Source organism: Monodon monoceros, unplaced genomic scaffold (genome assembly GCF_005190385.1).
Source record: "Monodon monoceros isolate NGI ecotype Baffin Bay Population unplaced genomic scaffold, NGI_Narwhal_1 Super_Scaffold_6, whole genome shotgun sequence".
Taxonomy (NCBI): domain Eukaryota; kingdom Metazoa; phylum Chordata; class Mammalia; order Artiodactyla; family Monodontidae; genus Monodon; species Monodon monoceros.
Genome location: NW_021703783.1, coordinates 28,982,206 through 29,003,762, shown reverse-complemented (window position 1 = coordinate 29,003,762; position 21,557 = coordinate 28,982,206). Strand labels below are relative to the sequence as shown.

Here is a 21,557-nt window from a genome sequence, read left to right as displayed (position 1 = left end):
ATGTTATTACGTTTCTGATCTAGAGGGAATTTTCCAGTTATCTTTCAGTTTTTTGATTTGTATATTAATTTTATTATGATCAAAGAACATTCTTTATATGACTTGAATCCTTTTAAATTAATTGAGGCTAGATTTAGAGCTCAGAATATAATATCATCTATCTCAGTAAATTTTCCAAGACATTTACCATGCCTTTACTCTTGGAAAGAATGTTTGGTCTGTAGGGTATTGTCTAAATGTCAGGTCAAGTTTGTTGATAGTGCTGTTGATGTCTTCTGTATCTTTGCTGATTATCAGCCTACTTTTACTATTACTCAGAAAGAGGTGATGAAATATCCAAGTATAATTGTGGGTTTTTCTATTTTCCCTTGCAGTTGTGTTTTTTGTTTCATATATTTTGAAGCTTTTATTAGGTGCAGAGACATTTAGGATTGTTATATCCTCTTGCTGAATTAATCCCTTTATCATTACAAGTAGTACTTTCCTGCCTTTTTGCATGCCTCGTAATTTTATATGGTATGCCAGACATTATAAATTTTATCTTACTGTTGAACTTAGTTGTGGGATGCTATTCAGTTACTTGGAAGCATTTGGGTCTTTCATTTAAACTGTTTAGATGGTGCCCAAGCAATGTTTAATCCAGGACTAAATTTATACCATTACTGAGGTAAAAACCCTTCTGAATATTCTTCCTTATGCTCTAGGTTTTTCACTCTCAGTCCTGTGTAAATTCCTGGGGTTCATTTCTTTCGTCCTTTCCTGTGGCTCCTTCCCCTGACTGGGTAGTTTCCTCACACACATCCACTGATCAGTATTCAACTGAAAAGTCAAGGAGCCCTGCAGATCTCCAGTGTCCTCTCCGTGAGTCTCTCTCCTCTCCAGCACGCTGCCCTGTGAACTCTAGCCACCTGGATCCTGAGCTGCATCTTTTCAACTCAAGGAGACCACCAGCGTCTACCTGCTTTCCCCTCCCTGTGCTATAGCCTGGATACTTTTTTCCAGGCTTAGGCTGGGGCATTTGGAGGGTTCATCTCATTTGCTTCCTGAATATCAGGGGTCACTATTCTTTGTCCCATTGTCATGAGAACTACTGTTTCATGCATTTTTGCCTGACTTTTTAGTTGTTTCATGTTGGAGGTAAATCTGATAACTGTTACTCCATCTTGGCTGGAAGTGGAAGTCAAGAGCTGGACTTTTATACAAAGTGTGTTCTAGTACATTTTTAATCATACCTGGAGAAACTTTTGTAGATTCAGGTTCCTCACAGACATCCTGTCCACAGGAGTGGTTGCACTTGTTGCACTGTCCTTTTCAGCCCTGCCACCAGAGCCACCAGAGCACCTGCCACACCTGGACAACCGTTGTGAAAGTTACTTAGTATGAGGTGTCCAGAATGACAGAAAAGATGAACCCATTTGCGGTTTTTGCCTCTATTGTTTTATTATGTGTTATATTTTGAGCTCTGCATTTCCATTCTACTTTTGTTATCTAGAGGTTTTAGTTTTTATTGTGTGGGAATTTCTGTATTTCAAAGACACATGTTTTGTTAAAAATAAGGTGTGAAATGGTTGTATACATAAAAATGTTTTTAATTACAAAAATCAAAAGAAATGTAATTAGAGCATGACATTTTAAATTTTCACTTAGGAACATTCAACCAATTCATGTATTTGAATTTGTCTTTGCCTCATAGCTTCTGTGATATTAAGATTAATAGTTTGCATTTGTTAAGTTAGTTTTACTGCCTAATAAAGCTAGGTTTATGATTTTAATAAAAGGAAATTTTTTACTTTTGTTAATGTATAATCAGATATGCAGCTGCTGTGACCAAAATTTACCTTTAAAAAAACAATCCAGTCTTATAAAGGAACTACCATTGTTTATTTTTTACAGGAAATCCAAAAGAAAGTCCAAATCCTAGATTAGTTTCTGCTGTACAGCAAAATGAATCAGTTACACATATACATATATCCACTCTTTTTTAGATTCTTTTCCCATATGGGTCATTACAGAGTATTGAAAAGAGTTCTCTCTACTATTCAGTAGGTCCTTCTTAGTTATCTATTGTATATATAGTAGTGTGTATGTGTCAATCCCAATCTCCCAGTATATCCCTCCCCTCCCCCACTGCTTTCCCCCCTGGTAACCATAAGTTTGTTTTCTACATCTGAGACTGTATTTCTGTTTTGTAAATTAGTTCATTTGTACCATTTTCTTTTAGATTGCACATATAAGTGATATCATAAGATATTTGTGTTTCTCTGTCTCACTTACTTCACTCAGTATGACAATCTCTAGGTCCATCCATGTTGCTGCAAATGACATTATTTCATTCTGTTTTATGACTGAGTAATATTCCATTGTATATATGTACCACATCTTCTTTATCCATTCCTCTGTCAATGAACATTTAGGTTGCTTCCATGTCCTGGCTATTGTAAATAGTGCTGCAGTTAACATTGGGGTGCATGTATGTTTTCAAATTATAGTTTTCTCCAGATATATGCCCAGGAGTGGGATTGCAGGATCATGTGGTAGCTCTATTTTTAGTTTTTTAAGGAACCTCCGTACTGTTCTGCATAATGGTTGTACCAATTTACATTGCCACCAACAGCATAGGAGGGCTCCCTTTCCTCCACACCCTCTCCAGCATTTATTGTTTGTAGATTTTTTGATGTTGACCATTCTGACCGGTGTGAGGTGATACCTCATTGTAGTTTTGGTTTGCATTTCTCTAATAATTAGTGATGTTGAGCATCGTTTCATGTGCTTTTTGGCCATCTGTATGTCTTTGGAGAAATGTCTATTTAGATCTTCCGCCCACTTTTTGATGAGTTGTTTGGGGTTTTTTTGATATTGAGCTGCATGAGCTATTTGTATATTTTGGAGATTAATCCCTTGTAAGCTGCTTCTTTTGCAAATATCTTCTCTCATTATGTGGGTTGCCTTTTCATTTTGTTTATGGTTTCCTTTGCTGTGCTAAAGCTTTTAAGTTTAATCAGGTCCCATTTGTTATTTTTATTACTCTAGAAGGTGGATTAAAAAAGAACTTGCTGCAATTTATGTCAAAGAGTGTCCTGCCTATGTTTTCCTCTAAGAGTTTTATAATATCTGGGCTTACATTTAGGTCTTTAATCCATTTTGACTTTATTTTGTGTACAGTGTTAGGGAGTGTTCTAATTTCATTCTTTTACAGGTAGCTGTCCAGTTTTCCCAGCACCACTTATTGAAAAGACTTGTCTTTTCTCCATTGTATATTCTTGCCTCCTTTATCATAGACTAGGTGACCATAGGTGCTTGGATTTTTCTCTGGACTTTCTGTCCTGTTCCACTGATATGTATTTCAGTTTTTGTGCCAGTTCCATACTGTTTTGACTACTGTAGCTTTGTAGTATAGTCTGAAGTCAGAGAGCCTGATTCCTCCAGCTCCTTTTTTCAAAGCCCAGATTTTTTAAAACTAGGAAATAAATATGTGATGTTTATGTGATAATCAGATAAATATGTGATGTTTATGTGATAATTTATCTCTTGATATTTTGGCAAGTTAAACTTTAATCCAAATTTGTCATAATTTTCTCTTTGTTTTTCTGCCCTCCAAAATCAGTATTACCTAATCTGTCTGTCAAACCATGGAACAGTTTAATAGTGAAAGTAGAAACAGCTATCCAAAGATTATGTTAGATTTCTTGCAGAAGGCCAGTTTGTCATCTGTGGAGTTTCTTAAAAGCTAAAAAAGGGTTTGGGTGTTTTTTGTTTTGTTTTGTTTTGTTACAACATCATAGATGTCATTTTTAAATTTTTCCATGGTATATAAGGTAAATTATCATCTTTTATTTGAATTTTTTGATTTTGGAAATAGGTAGATGTTTATATGATGCTGTGCACATTTCTTATTTTGTGGCTCATTCATAGATATCTAAATTTGCAGATGAGTCTGCTTATCTTTCAGAGAACTGACCCAGATATATTTCAATATTGTCACAAAGTCTACCTATTTCATATAATCTTTCTGATATACTAGGTTTTAATACCGCTTTACTTGAATCTAAAACATTTTGACATTTATAATACTCTCAGCCTGCTTTCTAAATGGGTGTGTCCAGTCTTAGCATTTAGAGACAAAATTGTTTGCAGTAAACCAAGTCTTCATGTGATTGTAATCATACCTGTGTAGAGATGAATATCCTCACCCCAGTAATGTTCAGTTCTCATTAATCCCCTGGCTTAACATCCTGTATTAACTTTTATTGCTGAGACAATAGCACGTTCTAGTCCATATCCCATTTCTGTGAACTGGAATATTAGATTTCCAAAAGATTCTGAAATGGTGAAATTTCCTCAGAATTTAATTTACTTGACTTGGTTTAGGGTTCACTAATGAAAATTGCCTCCAGGAAAAATGCTGCTAATGAAGCAGTTAACATCCCAGTGATCCCAGGCTATACCATAGGCCCTAGGAGTCAACTCTGGTCTCATAAGGACACTATATAGAATGCCTCTTAAGGCTAAGGTGAAGGTGTAACAAGCACTTCTGAGAATAGAAGGGGCACTTTAGGTAATTATGCCCAGACAACAGGCATCAATTGGTTAGTCATCTTACTTAAGGCCTCAGTGGTTCAGATCTACAGCTTTTCAGAATTGGTCTAGAGTTCTGATATAGGGACCAAGGGATCTGCACCATTTTGAAAGCCCATTTATATTTTGAAATGATCATTGAATACCTCTTAGGGAACTATTAAAAATGTCTAGAAATATCATACATATACGCCTATATAAAATAGACATTAAATTTCATCTTTTTTTACCTTTTGGGTAATTTTTATTAATAATATCCATTGCAGTCATAACCAAGTCTGATACCACCCCCAAATTCCTTAACTTGAATTAAATATATTGGAATGAATATTGTTACTTTAGCCAAATAAATTGTAATGAATCCTGTTACTTGTTTCATTGTTTTTAATGAATGCCATTCTTTCAGTTGATTAAAGCAATTTTTCCAGTGACTTTGTAAATAGTCCCACATTGAATGGATTTTAAATAGTAATTAATTGCCCAGGAAGCAGAACAAAGAGTGGTTAATACAGCTCATAGGGATTTAAGGAAGAATAATTTGTGACAGTTATAGTTATGTAGATCTTTCTAGTCTCTATAAATCGCTTTAACTTGAATTCTCTCTTGTTGATTTTATAGTTTTAACTCAAATATGTACTGTTTTCAAAAATATATTGTGCCCAGGTTTCTATAAAAGTACATATGTTCTATTTTTAAATGTCCAGTCATGTTGATTTCACAGAGATTTGGGGAAATTTATCCTAATGGGAATAATTACTCTGGGAGCTAAAAATAATAGACATGTCCTTCTTTTTCTTTCCTTTTTATAAAAGCTGGACCTGTGATCTGCAGAATGCTGAGTTATCCCCCAACTCGCCGAGCTTTAATTGTGGGTTGTGGCCTACAAATGTTCCAACAGCTCTCAGGCATTAACACCATCATGTATGTATTTCTTTCTGGCTTTTTACTGAAAAGATTGTGAAGGAATTATTTTATATGGAAAAAAAAGAGTAGGACTCTTGGTGATTTGTTTTTATTAAATGTGTAGAATTCTCCTTTTGGAAGATACTTAACCTTACAATTTTTTAAATCCTGTAAAATTGTAACTAGAAGGAAGTGACATTTTGTTTGTTGTAATTATTGACTTTATTTGATTTCACAAAATTTCTCTTTTATGCCATCCAATATGTCCTTATATTCTGAGCTACTGAATATATCATTTTCATAAGCTATTTCTTGATTCACATTAAAAGGTAAAACAAAAGGAAATAACCTGGCATTATTAGAAATTAATGGACACACAGATAACTAGTTCATTTCCTTTTAGGGCAGTCAGTTACAATGCAATGTGATAGTAACATTAATAGAAGTATGTTTTTTACAACCAGGGTACAGTGGGCCAGGGATCGAGTGGGAGCAGAGAAGTAGGGAAGACACACAAGTTCCCTGTTTTCTAGTTTTCAGACTAATTCCCAAAGTTATATGTGTGTTGTGGGTGGAGCAGGCTGAATAGTGGGGGGTTCTACCACATTTCATTCATTCAATATTAAACCCATTTTTGATGGTCTATTTTGTACTAGATACATAGCAGTGAATAAAGTAGACATGGTCCTTGGCCCTACAGAGCATACTGGCTGGTGGAGGAAACAACACATTAAATAAACTCACAGTTTAATACAGAATTTCAAATTTTCATAAGGTCTATGTAGGACTATATCAATGGGGGACTTTTAAGATCCTAGGTGATAGAATGTGGGTTAGAGAAAAGCCAATATTTTTGCTGAGAATCTGGTTGTTGGGTGAAAAGCTCCTAAATCTTAGAAGCTTTCCCCCACTACCTGTTGGTTAAAGTTATTCATTACAAAAATACAAATTATGTAAAATTAAAACTTACCTAGTAAACCATTTGTATTTGGGACTCTTGATATTTTCCTTTAAAATTACTTGGGTTATAATGAATTATTCCACGGTAATTTGAGAAGAGTGAATTAGTTAAAATAATGGCTAGGGCCCAGTGACCAATTAGATTAAATTGTAATTTGCTAAGAAACTCCATCTTGAATACATCCACGCTGTTTGTGAATTTGACTTTGATGGTAATTCTTGTTGGACTTCAGTTTCCTGGACTACATTTTTAATATTGGTTCTCTCCTCCTTCCCTCTAACATTTACTTTCATTTTTTCCTCACCTTTATCAGCTCTATTTAGGTCCATCTGTTGATATGGTGCCCAGCATTTTTGTTTCTGGATGTTGCACACCGTGACTTTTCTGAGGCACGTCCACTGTCCTCAGTGTGGTGATGATATGGAATTGTAACAAGGCTAGCACCAAGCTTTCAAATAATGCAATGTAGTAATAACCCTATGTGAAAATCTAATTTATCAACCTAAATTAAAATATGCCCTATTTCTGAAAATATTTTTTGTTTGTTCTACTTAATAAACTGTAGAAGTTGAAATGTTTTTATGAAATCCATCTTTCACCCCAAGTTTGTGTCAACCTGAAATATGAGGTATTTTGAATTCTATTTTTTGCCAAGAAAAGTTCATAGAAAGATCATATGGGAAAATACTGAAAGAGAAATCATCCTTACAATTGTATTATGTAATCTTACCATGTTTAGTTTTCTTTTTTCTCCCTCATGGGATCTTTATTTCTATCTCCATGAATTATTTAATGTTCTTTCTCAGTTAAGGAAATAGATTTACTTCTTGGAATATTTAGTTTTTTCATTCTCTACCGTGAAAAAAAAATACATGTGGTGTGAGTGTATTTAAGTATCTTTTATTTGTATAACTTATGTTTATATCCTAACCCATACCTTATCATCCTCTTCTATCCTATCGTGCATAGGACTTCTAAGACCTTAAAACCATTACATACTTCAGACACTACATTTAACTTTTAGAAGAGGCAATTTTCTGTTATGACTCTGATCACTTAATTTCAAGCATGCAGCTGAATAGATTATTCTCTATTCACAAGAGAGAAAGAACAGAGCAAATGGAGTTCTGTTTTCCTGATAAATTCCTGGAATATTATTGCACTGCCTCACAGACCAATAAAATATTTCCACATCTGTCAAAATAAAAGGGAGAGTAATGATAGATGAAGATGATTAATGTGAAGACAGCTCTCTTAAGAAATTCTCATGTGATCTATTCTAAACCCTAGTTATAATGTCAATAATTTTCCATTTTGTGACTAAGAATTTTAATTTTATTAATAAATGGATCCTTCCCACATTATTATTACCACAACCAAAGTGTGTATGGGTGAGTAATTAGGTAGGTAAGCAGGTAGGTAGGGAGGGAGAGAGAGAGGAAAAAAAGAGAAAGAAAGAAGACAGCTGGTTTGTCTGGGTTTGATAGCATCTTGCTTCTTTTGAAGAACTTAAAATAAGCTATATTTTGATATGTCTTGATAAACATAAAATCAGCCCATCTTGGACAGGTGGAAGGTATCAGATTTTTACCTGGGAAGACCAAGAGGTTCAATGGCTTATTTTAAGGTTACACAGAAAATCCTCAGTAAAGAGAAGGAAATCCAGAATTTTAAGCTTTTTATGTCATCTTCAGGTAAAAGGAACTGTGGGTGTGTGAACTTCTTTTGGACACTCCATACCAGTCCTTTATTTTTAAGCTACTCTTCTTTTAGGTTAATGCTCCCAGCTTCATCTCTTCTTACTCTTCCCTTTTCTACTAACTTAAGGTAGGGGTGGGAAATAGGCAATTATATTGGCTGGGCAGATCATTCTTACCTCTGTAACTGCTTTACCTTAATCCCCAGTGGGTCACTTCTTCTATTGTATTTATAAGAGATAATAGAAAATATTTTGGAAAATATGCCCTTGCAATAATAATCTTAATAGGTATCATTATTGAGCATTAATACCAGTACTACTCTAGCATGTATTAGCTCAGTAAATATTAACAGAAAAGGAAAAATAGGACAAAACTTTTAGCCTGTCTAATGGTGTAATTATTTATTATTGTCATGATAAAAACAAAAATGTTTACTGTTTTATATATATATATCTAACACTATAAAATATTTTCATAGACATGATCTCCCTTGTTCTTTATAAAAATCCTGTCAAGTAGGCAGGGCAGTTCTGTTTATTCTCAAGCCAAGGCAGCAAAGGCTTAATGAGTTAAAGTGACTTGTCCACTCACACAATAACTTTTAGAGCTGAGGGTAGAACCCTGATTTTCTGACTCTAGGTCACCTGGGCTACCCTTCAGTTGTAAAACACCTGAAATGCCCAGGGCTGACTCTTTAAAGCTTGTTTGGGGGTAATATAAGTCAACAAATCAAAGCTAGTGAAATTCACTACCACCCAAGGATAAAAGTCCAAAACAACTCTGTGCTAAAAAAATTGCGTCCATCTCAAGAATCATAAAACTCATCAGACTATTTAATCTACTGGTACCCAGTTCAGGCCTTTGCTTTATACTCTGATCTAGAGTTCTTGGGCAGGCCAGGCTGATGGTATGATATTTGTTAATCATATTTAATTAATTTAATTTCATAAGTGCAATATTTCTGAATCTGTTCCATTCTCATATTTTATCCCAACAAGCTCTCCTAGTGTAAAAAATTACCATGCAATCAGGAAACATGGCACAACAATCAGGCCAGATGGTGGTAAATGCAGAGAAAAATAAAGGTGACAGGAAATAAGAAGAAAAGGATAAGGATTTATGCTCTCTTATGTTGTAAGTCTGAACCAGAGGTGATGCTTTACTCTCTCTGAGGTCCTCAGCAGGCAGCATGAGTGGACCAAAATACTAACTCACTAATGTGAGCCTTCTCCTCTCTCTGCATCCTCAGTAGGGCTCAGAACATAATCCAAAAAGCTATTGAAAGATAATATGCTTATCTCATTGGAATGTTTCAAGATGAGTGTATTTTAGTCATTTGTGTTAATTGGGTGAAAGTCATTGAATGAATGAGAAAATGTTCAGTTTCATGGTTCACTCTTTTGAAAGATGAGGTTAGAGTGCTGGGAAGAATATTGACCCAGGAATCAGGATAATTACTTTCAAGATCTGTCTCCACCATGGAACTTTGGGCATGCCAGATAACTACCTTCATTCTAATTACCTATAAAGTGAAATAGATGGACTTTAATGTACATTTGAACGAGGAAAAATGGAGTTTCAAGTGAAAACTCAAACATTTGCGTTTGAACTACTTTAAACCTTTCTTGAGTGAAAAGTTATCAGGAGATTGATTTTAATCTAAAAAGAAAAATGTAAGCAATAAAATGGGAGTTTCATAAGAGGTGGTGAGAGTATATTTTCTTGAATATTATAATCTTTTGTTTTCTTTTTATAATTAACAAATAATTGTGTCCTGTAATAGGAATCTTAAAACTACATCTGCTAAAGTATTCATTTATTTATTCTTCAACCAGCATTTACTATATTGTTGATAGAGCTTCAGATATTTGGAAACTAAAATTCTTGTCTTTGAGAAGTCTGTATTCTACCTAAACAGACAGACCAAATAATTATAATGCAGTATTATAAAAAAACAAATTAATATGCTATATGAACACAGAAAAAATGAGTGACTGATTCTACCTCGAAAATAAAGAGGGCACATATAAACGATTTTTTGTTATTTTAAAATTTTTCTTTATATGGAGTCATTTTGGGGGTAGAAACGCGGTACATCAGATATTAACACAACCTATGGTGTTAGATCTGAATTTAAATCAAAACCCATCACGCTTGCTAGCTGTGTAAACTCCACAAGCTTCTTAACTTCTCAGAGCCTCAGTGACCTGAAAATCAGGAAGAATATCTCCTGTGGTTCTTGTGATTAAATGAAATATCCTATATGGTTCAGGCCCAAGAGGGGAACTGAGACTATGTAAATAACTTCCCTTCTGCTCACTGTGTGTTGCAGCTTAGAAATTCCAGAGCATTTGTGGAAAGCAGGGCCATTCCATAGTTGATTCATTCTCTTTGGCCCAAACCTATCCATCAGTCCAGCATTTGAAGCATCCTTTGTAGAAGATAAATTGTTGTAATACCCTTTTTTTCATACTTGTCTCTAATTTTCAATATATAGAAAGAAGTCAAAATAGTGTTTTTCTTCTAACTTATAAATGTGGTAGGAGTGTTGTCTGCTTCAGTATTAGATCCATTCGTTACCTCTTAAATCAGGGAGAAAAGACTTCAATGACTTTTATTTTTAATTAATTTTTATTGGAGTATAGTTGTTTTACAGTGTTGTGTTAGTTTCTTGCTGTACAGCAAAGTGAGTCAGTCATACGTATACATATATCCACTCTTTAGTAGATTTCCTTCCCATTTAGGTCACCACAGAACACTGAGTAGAGTTCCCTGTGCTATACAGTAGGTTCTCATTAGTTATCTATTTTATACATAGTAGTGTATGTATGTCAGTCCCAATCTCCCAACGCATTGCATCCCCTCTTCCCTCCTTGGTAACCATAAGTTTGTTCTCTACATCTGTGACTCTATTTCTGCTTTGCAAATAAGTTCATCTGTACCATTTTTCTAGATTCCGCATATAAGCGAACCAGAAAAGACCTCAATGACTTTTGAACAATAGGAGCTAATAATGCCTCCTTAGGAAGTGGGGGATCTGTGACTAAGTATACCCTGGGTGGCATGACTTGTGGTTTACATCAAAAGATAGTCAAATCCTTTTGGCATGTTTTCCAAGTCAGATGTGAATTTAAGGTTCTGTGATAATTAATCGAAATTTATCTCCACTGGTTTGTAAAGTATCAGCAACTAAGATTTGGGTTCTTCAGGACATCTTTGGTGATATGAAAATATGGTTTCCTTGACTGCCCTTTCTCTGACTGATATGTTTTGCTGAAAGGTAAGCAGAAGAAATGCTGTTAGATGAGTTGAGAAGATGCTGTTAATGAGTTGAAATAACAGCATGAAATCCAGGGATGTGCCCCAGGAAATAGGCCTGCTGTGTCCCTGAAGCAGAACCTTGCCCCCCAAATCATATGTGAGTTTGAGAGTAACCAGTCCAGTTAGTTCCAGGTAGACTATTACAAAATTGTAAAAATGTTCATTCTTTAAACAAATCGGTGGAAGGCAGTCCTCCAGGGACTAGATAAACACAATATGACATAGCCCATCCCCAGGGAACTTTGGTCTTTTCCCTTACCTTTAAAAGGATATACTGTCACCTGTCTTGAAAGGTTGCTTTGAAGATGCAGTGAGGCATGAAATGTCTGCCACACAGGAGGTACTTAGAGGATGTTGGGGAGTTTGGTTCTACTCTTCTCACACTCACATTTGTTATCCTCTCAGTTAGTCAGGTATCTGGGATGTCCTCACTTGGCCAGCGTTCTCTTTAGAAATTTTCCCTTATTGGCACATCATAGCATTTCATCTTGAGTCTCCTTCATGACTTTTTCTTCTCAATTTATACTTTAAGGCTGGTGCTCCGCAGGCCTTGGCTTACAACTCTGCTGGGAGATTTTGTTCACTTCCATAGTTTCAATGACCAGCTACATGGAAGAGATGGCTTAGCCTCCATTTCCAGATCAGAACTCCTCTGAGATGCACAGTCATATTAAACTCGTCAATCTCAAGACTGAATCCCTATTGTTTCTCACCAATTCTGCCCCTCCTCCTATTATCCCCATCTCAGTGAAGGGTATGACTAGTGGGTGCCCAAGACTATGGCTGGGGAGCCAAGACATCCAAATCCAACCAGTCGCAATTTCCTTAATTTTACTCCCTTAACACCTTTTATATCCTTCCTATTCTCTTCATTATCTGTCCGAGTTTAGGCCCTGCTTTAGTTAGGGTTCATTGTATTTGCAAGTATTTGAATCTTACTCCAACCTAACTTAAGAAAAATCAGGGCAGTTTACAGTAAGGGCACAGGGACTGAAGTCAAGAAATACAGCTGCACCTACCAAAAGGCTGTCAACAAAAACATTAATCAGTAATCAATCTAAGAAAGAAATGGAAAATTTCTTTACTTGGGCCAACCTGAGGATTATAACCTGGGAGACAGTCTCTCAGAGAGCTCTGAGAACCTTCTGAAGAGGTAAAGGGGGAGGCCAGTATATGTGTGATTTTGGTGAAGGGAGTACATGCAACCAAGCACACATCTCGGTAGAAGGTCACTGCTAGTCACTAGGAATAGACATCTTAGTTAATGGTTTTAGTGCTTTTATAGGTATGGGAAGACACAAGAATCAGGTTCATAAAAATTTCTCCTGAAAATATCTAACTATCTGAGGGGTAGTTCTGTCACTTTTACCTCATCCTGATCTTTGCCTGGAATTCCTTTCTGGGTATATTGTAGGTCAGCGACCGCAGTGATTAATGACTTGATTCTTGTAGAAGTGGTGGGCAACATTCTTTATTTTACAATCCCTTCCCTTTCAGTCTTAATTTTGACCAAGGTTTGGGAGGCATTTCGTGACCAGTTTGTCCCACAGTGCTAGGAATGCTCATTCCCAGATGAGGCAAGGACTTCATTGATAGGCCACTCAATGTGCTACTACTGGACTAGGCCCTGTTACCAGTAGCCAAAGCCTCTGGACCACTGCTTTACTAGTCTGTTATGATCCAGGAAATGGTTCCCTCTCGTTGCTTCTTCCCATATCTAGAGTTACAGTATTATTACAATCATTGATCTTATAGAACTATATTATTTGCTCAATCGTTTCAAGTTACCTAATCATCATTAATTTTATCTGACACTCAGTCATACATTTGGTAATGCAAGAAACAATAATCTTATAAAATAGGCAGACTAGAAGTAACATAGCTAGTAGGTCATAAGTAAGTATTTAAGCTAAGAACTTCCAGTAGGTTTGGCCCAGTATCTCCTCAGGTTGCCTGACTAGTCTGTTCTGCACCAATTGTTATCTTTAAGGGAAACGATAAATTGGCATTGGACATGCATAAAGTTCACCAAAGATGTCTGCACCTACAAGGAAAATAGTGGGTCATTGTGACCCCTTACAGGATTGGGAAAGCAGTATTACCTTCTAAGGAGCTACATCGCTGGTGCCAGAAGGGGAAAAATTGATCTATGTGGTTCAGCCGGTATTTCTCCTATTGGGGAAGTCTGGTTAAGGTATAAGGTAGATGTACACTAGAAGGAAGGGTAGAGGCCAAAATGGGCAGAGAAAATTTTTACATTTAAATTTTTTCTTGTCTTGCCTAAAATACGAATTTTTATTTCATCAGGGCTGAAACCAGAAACACAGCCTCTGTGTCCATGTGGTATTGTTTTCTTGTTTCTCTCCGGCTATATGCATTCTCTTCCTTCTTTCTCTTTGAAATCTTTCTCTGGTTTTGCTCATATGTGATCACACTCTGCCACCATAACCTTGGATATACTTCTAAGTTCAAACATCACAAAAGATTGACTGGAATTATCTCAGTTGCTAATTCCTAAGAGAGGAAAATCAAAGTGAACCTCCCTTTGTGAGGGAGGATGTGAGGCCAGACAGCTGGGCAATACCATAGGAGGAGGTGCACAGAGAATTTTTCTGCAATAAATCTCATGTCCCTCATTTTATCCTTCTTATCTCTGCATGTGAACTTTCCAAAACAAAGTCAAGTCTTATCCTATCTTGACTTAAAATCATTTAATGGTAGCCATAGCGTTCAGCAGAGCTCAAAGTCTAGAGCCCTTCATGGTCTGACTTTTGTCCATCTCTGCACCATCCTGTGTCCGACCACTTCTTACATGCTTTTGCCTCCTGCTATATGGAGCGCCCTCTGCCTTAGGTGATGATTAATTGAGGCCTCAGGGCCTTCATACATCCCGTTCTCCCAACTCAGGTCACATGCCATCTCCCTACACTCAGGAGCTGATTCAGATGATCCTCCTTTAGCCTCCTATAGCACTCTGAGTAGATATCTGTCATAACAGTTATTGTGCTTTATTTGTTTGTGCTTTATTTAACATTTATGCTTTATAAAACTGCAGATTTATTTTTTTATTTCCCCAGAAAGACTAAACAAATAATGAAATTGCCCCCTCTCAAAGTACTCCCCAGGGAGAGCCAGCTAGATTTTTGTTCCTACTGACTCTTTTGTTTTTATTCTGTTCATCACCATGGTCATAGTATGGTGTTATGCTGGATCTGTCTCTGTCTGACTATGTGAGTGTCTTCCTTAACTAGTTTGCAGTTATGACCTCAGGAAAACAAAAGCAATGACATTCAAGATTTGAGGACAGAATTTTTCAAAACCACTGCCAAATGAGTTCTTATCTTTAGAATTAGTGACAAGCTATAATGACATTTCTACTAAAATAATATTGGTTAGATACTCTTTAAGTTTAGCTTGGGTTTCAACACTGAAGGTCCCATGACAAAAATTCTGAAGACAGAGCTCTTGGTTCCTTCTTAGGGCAACTGAAGAGCTAAGGTAGTGACTTCTATCCACATTTGTGATAGTACTTTCTGTGGCTGATAGAATTGCAGGATTTCAAATGCTATTAAGCTGCTAGATGCAGAGACAAATAGTCTAATGACATGTCATTCATGGCAGGGAGAAAAATGAACAGTGTTCCCTGCTGGAACATCTTCATTTATTTTGATAGGATTATTTTTTACTGGGCAGATTAAAATATACAGAACGAAATATAAGGTGCTCCTGTTTCCATTTCGGTAAAAACACACAGTACCAGAAAATAGAAAACGTATAGAGTATATTTAACTATGTGATTTTTTTTTTCTTTGGTACACGGACCTCTCACTGTTGTGGCCTGTCCCGTTGCGGAGCACAGCCTCCAGACGCACAGGCTCCGCGGCCATGGCTCACGGGCCCATCCGCTCTGCGGCATGTGGGATCTTCCCGGACTGGGGCACGAACCCGTGTCCCCTGCATCGGCAGGCAGACTCTCAACCACTGCACCACCAGGGAAGCCCTAACTATGTGATTTTAACTACAATTTCCTGCATAGAATTAACAGTCTCCTCCTGGATTCTTCTGATGATCTTCTTCAACTTCCTTAAGGCTCTCCCCTCAGTCACTTGTCATAACTTTGTTGGAGAAGTTTAATTCTGTATCTAAGACTATTTGCAAGGACTAAATTTAGCCCCGAGACATGTTTTCTTTGGAAAGGACAGAATTTTTGCACTTGTTAAATTTCACACTAAAGTCCAGATTTCAAGGGGACTGCATTGCCTCTTGGAGCCTATGTGTCCTCTCCAGTTCCCCACATTCCCTGCTACTCTCCATGGCTGGGCACCATCAAGATGGTTAAGGTTGTGCCACCTGCCCTAAGAAATCAACATTCAATTAATAGTCTACTTAGAACTTTCGCATGTATGTCCTGTTCAAGGCTGGATAAAAATGAGGGCAGATGATTTAGATTGCTCTGATTTAAGGAATAGCAATATAGTCTAATCATTACAGCAAAGCTGTGGATATTTGTGAAATATTCAGTTTCATCTTCTACCCTCAAGACCTTCATTCTACATTAAAAAATTTTTTTTGAGACTAAGTGGATGAGACTACCATTTGCCAACACTTTACAATCATTTTTATCAACTAAGAGGGAATTGCTGTAGGTGACGTCGGAATCAGATCTATCTAACAGTGTTGTTAGAATTAAATGAGATACCATATTTAATGTACTCTAAGGTGACTAACTTATAGCAGCTCATTATTTATTACATTATTATTTTATTTGGTATCAGACAGATCTGGAGTCAAATTTTACCATGTTTCCTGACCAGTTGTGCTACCTTGAATGACTTACACAGCCACTCAGAGTCTCAGCTTTCTTATTTACAAATGGGATATAATCTATCTTCCAAGGTGGTTGTGTTTTCCTTCATTCTTACCCATCTCAGTGAGTAGTGCTCCCATCTATCCAGTTGCTCAGGCCCAAAACCCAGGAATCATTGTTGATTTTCTTCTCTGTTTACTTCCCAATCCAGTTCTCCAGTAAGTCTTAGCCCCAAAACCATGATTTTCAAACTGTGCAGAGGCATGAGACACTCCTTACAGGGGAGCCGAGGGATATTTTAAATTAAATGTGTGAGGGAAACACTACATGCTCAGACTACTAGTATTAAGTAGTTTTACTTTAATAAACAGAACCATTAGGTATTTCTTTTGGCTTAGCGGTGCTGAAAAAAATTACTCAGACTCGAAGGGCTCCATGAAGCAAACAAGTTTGGGAACTTCAGCTCTATGGTGTAGTGTATATCCTTCCCCTTATCTGCATCTCCACTACTACCAGCCACACTAGCCACTATTGTCTCATTTATTGCAATTGTCAGTCTCCTAACTGGTCTTTCTGTTTCCATGTTTACCCTCCATAAACCATTCTCCACAGAGCAGCCAGAATTAAGATCTTAACTCTCCATTACTCAGAAACTTCTGGTAGCTTTCCATCACACTTAAAGTCAGCCCAGCTTTTCACCATGTTCCTGTGACTCTGCTCTTTGGGCTCACATCTTGTTTACCATCCTCATCTCCTGTTACTCACCCCAGTACTCACCAGGTTTCAAGCACAATGGCTTTTTTCCTTTCATTTGTTTCTCAAACTCTCTATGTTTGTTCCCACCTTAGATACTTTGCAGTTGCTTTTCCTTCTGCCTGGAAAGATCTTTCTCTAGATCTTCCCAGTGGCTGGTTCCTTGTCACTTGTGTCTGAATTTAAATGTCAACTCCTCTTATAGGCCTTGACCCTATTTGACCTCCTCCCTTCACTGATATCTCTCTCCATTTACTTTCTTCATAGTATTTATCACTGCCTAAAATTATCCTCTTTGTTAACTTGTTTGTTAATAAGCTCATGAGAGTAGAGCCCTCATCTGTCTTATTCACCTTTAAATTTTGCTCAGCATACAGTAGACACTGAGAAAATATTGGTAGCATTGGAAATGTGGACAAATGCTTGTTCTGTTTCCCTTCTTTAGAACCAAATGATGTCACTGATGATCATGTGCCCTTTGCTGTTTCTTTATAGTAAAGTCTTGCTGAAGTTTTGAAAGATGGGGAACCTAAGTGTCTTGGGGGGGTCACATGTTGGAGCATTTATTTATTTTGCTTTAATAGTCAAGAAATGTAGTCATACTGCACTCTACCTTTATTTGAAGTGCCTGACTTTTCTAAATCCTTAGTAAATTTATTAAACAACTGAGAAAAAATTCCTTTTCTATTTTCCTCTTTACCCGAATCTCTGAATTGGCAAACCTCGTAGTTGGAGAAGTATTGGAGTAATATATAGTAAAATCAAAATCACTCCTGTATATCCCTCATTCCATTAAAACACAGAACTGAAAACAGCATGGAAGAAAGGTATTTATATAGCATTTGGGTTTATCCCAAATGAACGAACTGGATTGCCAAATTGTATTGCACAGGGTCAGTTTGCAGTTCAGTGAGATGAATCTTTGCAACAATCAGTAAAGAGAAGAATAGCTTCATGAGTAACAAAATGAGGACTCCATGATTGGACCTCAATAAAACTATAATATAATAATACAGAATAACATACAATAAATTAAATGTATAATAACATTTTTATAATTAGGGTAAAATGCAAACAAGTAAATTCAGATAAGTATTTAAAATTGTAGGTATTTATGTTCTGGCTGTTTGTTTTGTGGGAGAGTCTTTCTTTCTTTCACTAATCTTTACAGAGTGTACCTCAAACTTACTAATTGGTTATCTTCTAAGGATTTAAAATTCAGTTGGAAATTTCCAGGTGGTTAACTATGTGGCTATGTTAAACTGTTATACAAAATCCCCTTATGCCTTACCATATCTGAAGTGCTGAAACAATCATATCATTGCTGTTGTAGGAGAACTTCCAAGTTACAACTCAAGATTCCAAGTGTATTTTCCCTCAGCCCCAGAATTCCTGTAGCACCAGTTCCAGATGGGAGTAGAATGAGAGAACGCAGATGGTCAGGAGGCCCAGGTCCAGGTGTGGGTGTAGGTAGGTACCAGACCCTGTCAGCAGGAGAATGGGTGCACAGGAGAGGGAGTGGCAACAGCAAAGGCATTGGCAAGGGCAGGGGCAGCTGGTTGTAGTGATGAGAACTCTGGTTATTGTAGGGTGTTTGTCTTGCCCCTGGTAGGGGAGGAAGGAAGTAGATGATGCTTACAATTGTTCTGACAGTGTTAGAGGTGAAAGGGGCACAAGATCATTCCCATGTATCAATTGTTAGTATGTTTGTATATAAATGGTTATCTCTAATATGGATATATTAGTTGATAATTCAAATGATTTCTAAAACCAAAAACTCTGAAACGATTAGGGCCTCTCAGCATGGATCATATAGTAATCGTTTGTTCCCACATGTTCATTAGAAAGCCAATTTATGAATTAATTTGGTTATTAAAATTATACTGGTAACTTAGGTTCCATGTACACAATGTTTCAACAACCAGGTGAAAAATATTGGTTAGCTGGTTATTTTGATAGTAGAATATGAATCAAATGGCTTGACTAATTTGAAGATTGATCTATTAAAGCACAGTAAAACAAGTTTTCCTATTTTCCTGATTTTAAAGTTTTTTCAATAAACAATAAACTATGCTCTTGAATCTGGGTCATTTATGTGGTGGGTTAAAAAAGTCACAGGCTCATTTTAACGTTATTCATATTTTATATTTTGAGTTTAATTTTTATTGTGGTATTACATATACAAGAGTCAAGGTAGTATAAGGTTTACCATGAAAAGCAGTTGTCCCTGTCCCTCATCCTCTACTTCAAGTTCTACTCTCCAAGGACAGTTACTTTCACTTCTTTTAGATACTTCTCTACATATTAACACTATCTGTATTTCTAAGTAAATAATATTTATATAATTTTTAATGATTTCAATGTTTGCAATTCTGTATTGACTTTCCATTACAGAAGATACTTCTTCCAACCACCTCCATTCACATTCACATTCACACAATTCCGCCCACCTTTATAATTATATCTCAAGTTTTGGGATTAACTAATGTTCACTGTTTTCAACATTGTGACTACAGAAACGTTTCCAACTGAGCAACTCAGTGCGCTGTGAGTATGTGTACTTCTGTTGTGCTGCACATCTTCTGTTTGCTACTCAGGTGACACCTCCATCTTACTCTGCCTGAGCCTGGCCTGGTGAACTGATTGATACATGCGTACCAACATTTTTTCCTCCCCTATTGTAAATAATTGCCTCCTCCTTTAATTTGCTCAGTGTTCTGTGTACCCCTCATTAATCCTTTCTGCACACTCCTCAGTGGAACTGCAAAACCCCTCTCTCGTTGGTTAAACCTAATAAGAAACATCAAGAAATCCATCCTTGTACTTCTGCTTCCCCACGCCTTGCCTTCCTTGCTGACCCTCCTCCTGGAGCCTCCATTATCCTGCCTGCCCCGTCCCCCTATCAGGATGCTGTCCAGGCACAGCTGTAGGAATTCTCTTTACTTCTCTTCTCATTAGCTTCCCTGTTTCCTGGATCTCATTTCCTCTCTTTAGCCTTACAGTGCAGTAGTTGACTAACAGTAGTTAGTAGTTGATTAACAAAAATAAACAACTATTTCACTATAAAAATTAGTTCTGTACTTAGTATATCTTCAAAAATTTTAAGATTTAAAAATCTTAACTCTCATCATCTGTATAGTAGAGAATCTAGCATTTTAGTTCTATTTTATGTATTGCTCATTTATTAGAGGAAGCACTCTTGGTACCACCACTCACACAGAAAGTGCAGTCAGAGCCTGAATGAAGGATTGGCAGGCTCTCAAATTAAATCAGTAAATTTACATATTAGAAATAGCATTGTAAATCAACTATACTTCAGTTAAAAAAGAGAGAAGGAAATAGCATGGATTTACTTTATAGACTTTTTTAGTCTAAGATTTTTTACTCGAATTAGTAAGCAGAAACTGGGCAAAAGCATATCAAAACTTAGTGCTTAGTGACACTTAGTGCTCTGTGACATGAAATTTTTTTTTTTTTTTTTTTTTGCGGTACGTGGGCCTCTCACTGTTGTGGCCTCTCCCATTGCGGAGCACAGGTTCCGGACGCGCAGGCTCAGCAGCCATGGCTCACGGGCCTAGGCGCTCCGCGGCATGTGGGATCTTCCCCAACCGGGACACGAACCCGTGTCCCCTGCATCGGCAGGCGGACTCTCAACCACTGTGCCACCAGGGAAGCCCTAAGTTTTTTTTCTGATGTGTGAAATATCATTGTTTGATCTTTGAAATAGATGTTGTGTTAAAACATTGTTTCCCTTTTAGAAATAATGTTGCTATAGGAGAGAATCAAAATGAAGTAATGTAAGTAATAAATTCTTAAACATATACCAGGCTCTTGTTACTGGAAATTTAATTCATTTTTCAACAATATATGCATTTGATACTAAGCTTACAATTACACATATGTTTTAATTTATACTTTAATGTTTGTGTCCAATTAACTTGAAGTTTATTTAATTACTTATTTCAGGGACTTCAAGTGTATGTACTGTTTATTTTTGTATTCCACACTTCCATAGGAGCTCAATAAATGTTGAAATAAGACAGTCATGTTTTGTATATGAGCACAGTGCTTTGAACATACTGAAGCTTAATAAATTCATCAAATTAAAGCATATCCTTTAGCTTTTCTGAATGTCCCTTAAAATAAAAATTTTGAATATGAAACAAAATTTAGCCAAGTTTCTATAGCATTGCATATTGATTTTGAAAAACAGCTTTGAGGGTAACAATAGCAAATTCTTTTCTTGTTTGGTGTTATTCTTTTAGAAAAGATACATTCTAATTAGATGTAGGCCAGATATAATGAATATGCTTCTTTGAAATATAAAACATTTATTAACTTTAATAGCCCATGACATCCTGAACTAACTTATTGTATATTAAAGATTTTATATTTTAAATGACATTTGGGGGAGAAAAAGGCAAGGATATGCTTTGATTAATATGTTTATACTTTTTCCACGAAACTTTTTAATTCATATGCCTCACCAGTTTTCAATTAGTTTACTCTGTACATTGATCATTATTTTGTATATACC

At 36.5% G+C, this 21,557-nt stretch overlaps 1 protein-coding gene across 1 annotated transcript in view; it reads left to right on the top strand.

The window, feature by feature from the left end:
• SLC2A13 (solute carrier family 2 member 13) overlaps positions 1–21,557 on the top strand; it is a 432,223-nt gene that overhangs the window by 200,459 nt on the left and 210,207 nt on the right. The window contains exon 4 of the mRNA XM_029204950.1: positions 5,388–5,496. Within this exon, the coding sequence (XP_029060783.1) occupies positions 5,388–5,496 (109 nt within the window). The remainder of the gene's footprint in view (positions 1–5,387; positions 5,497–21,557) is intronic.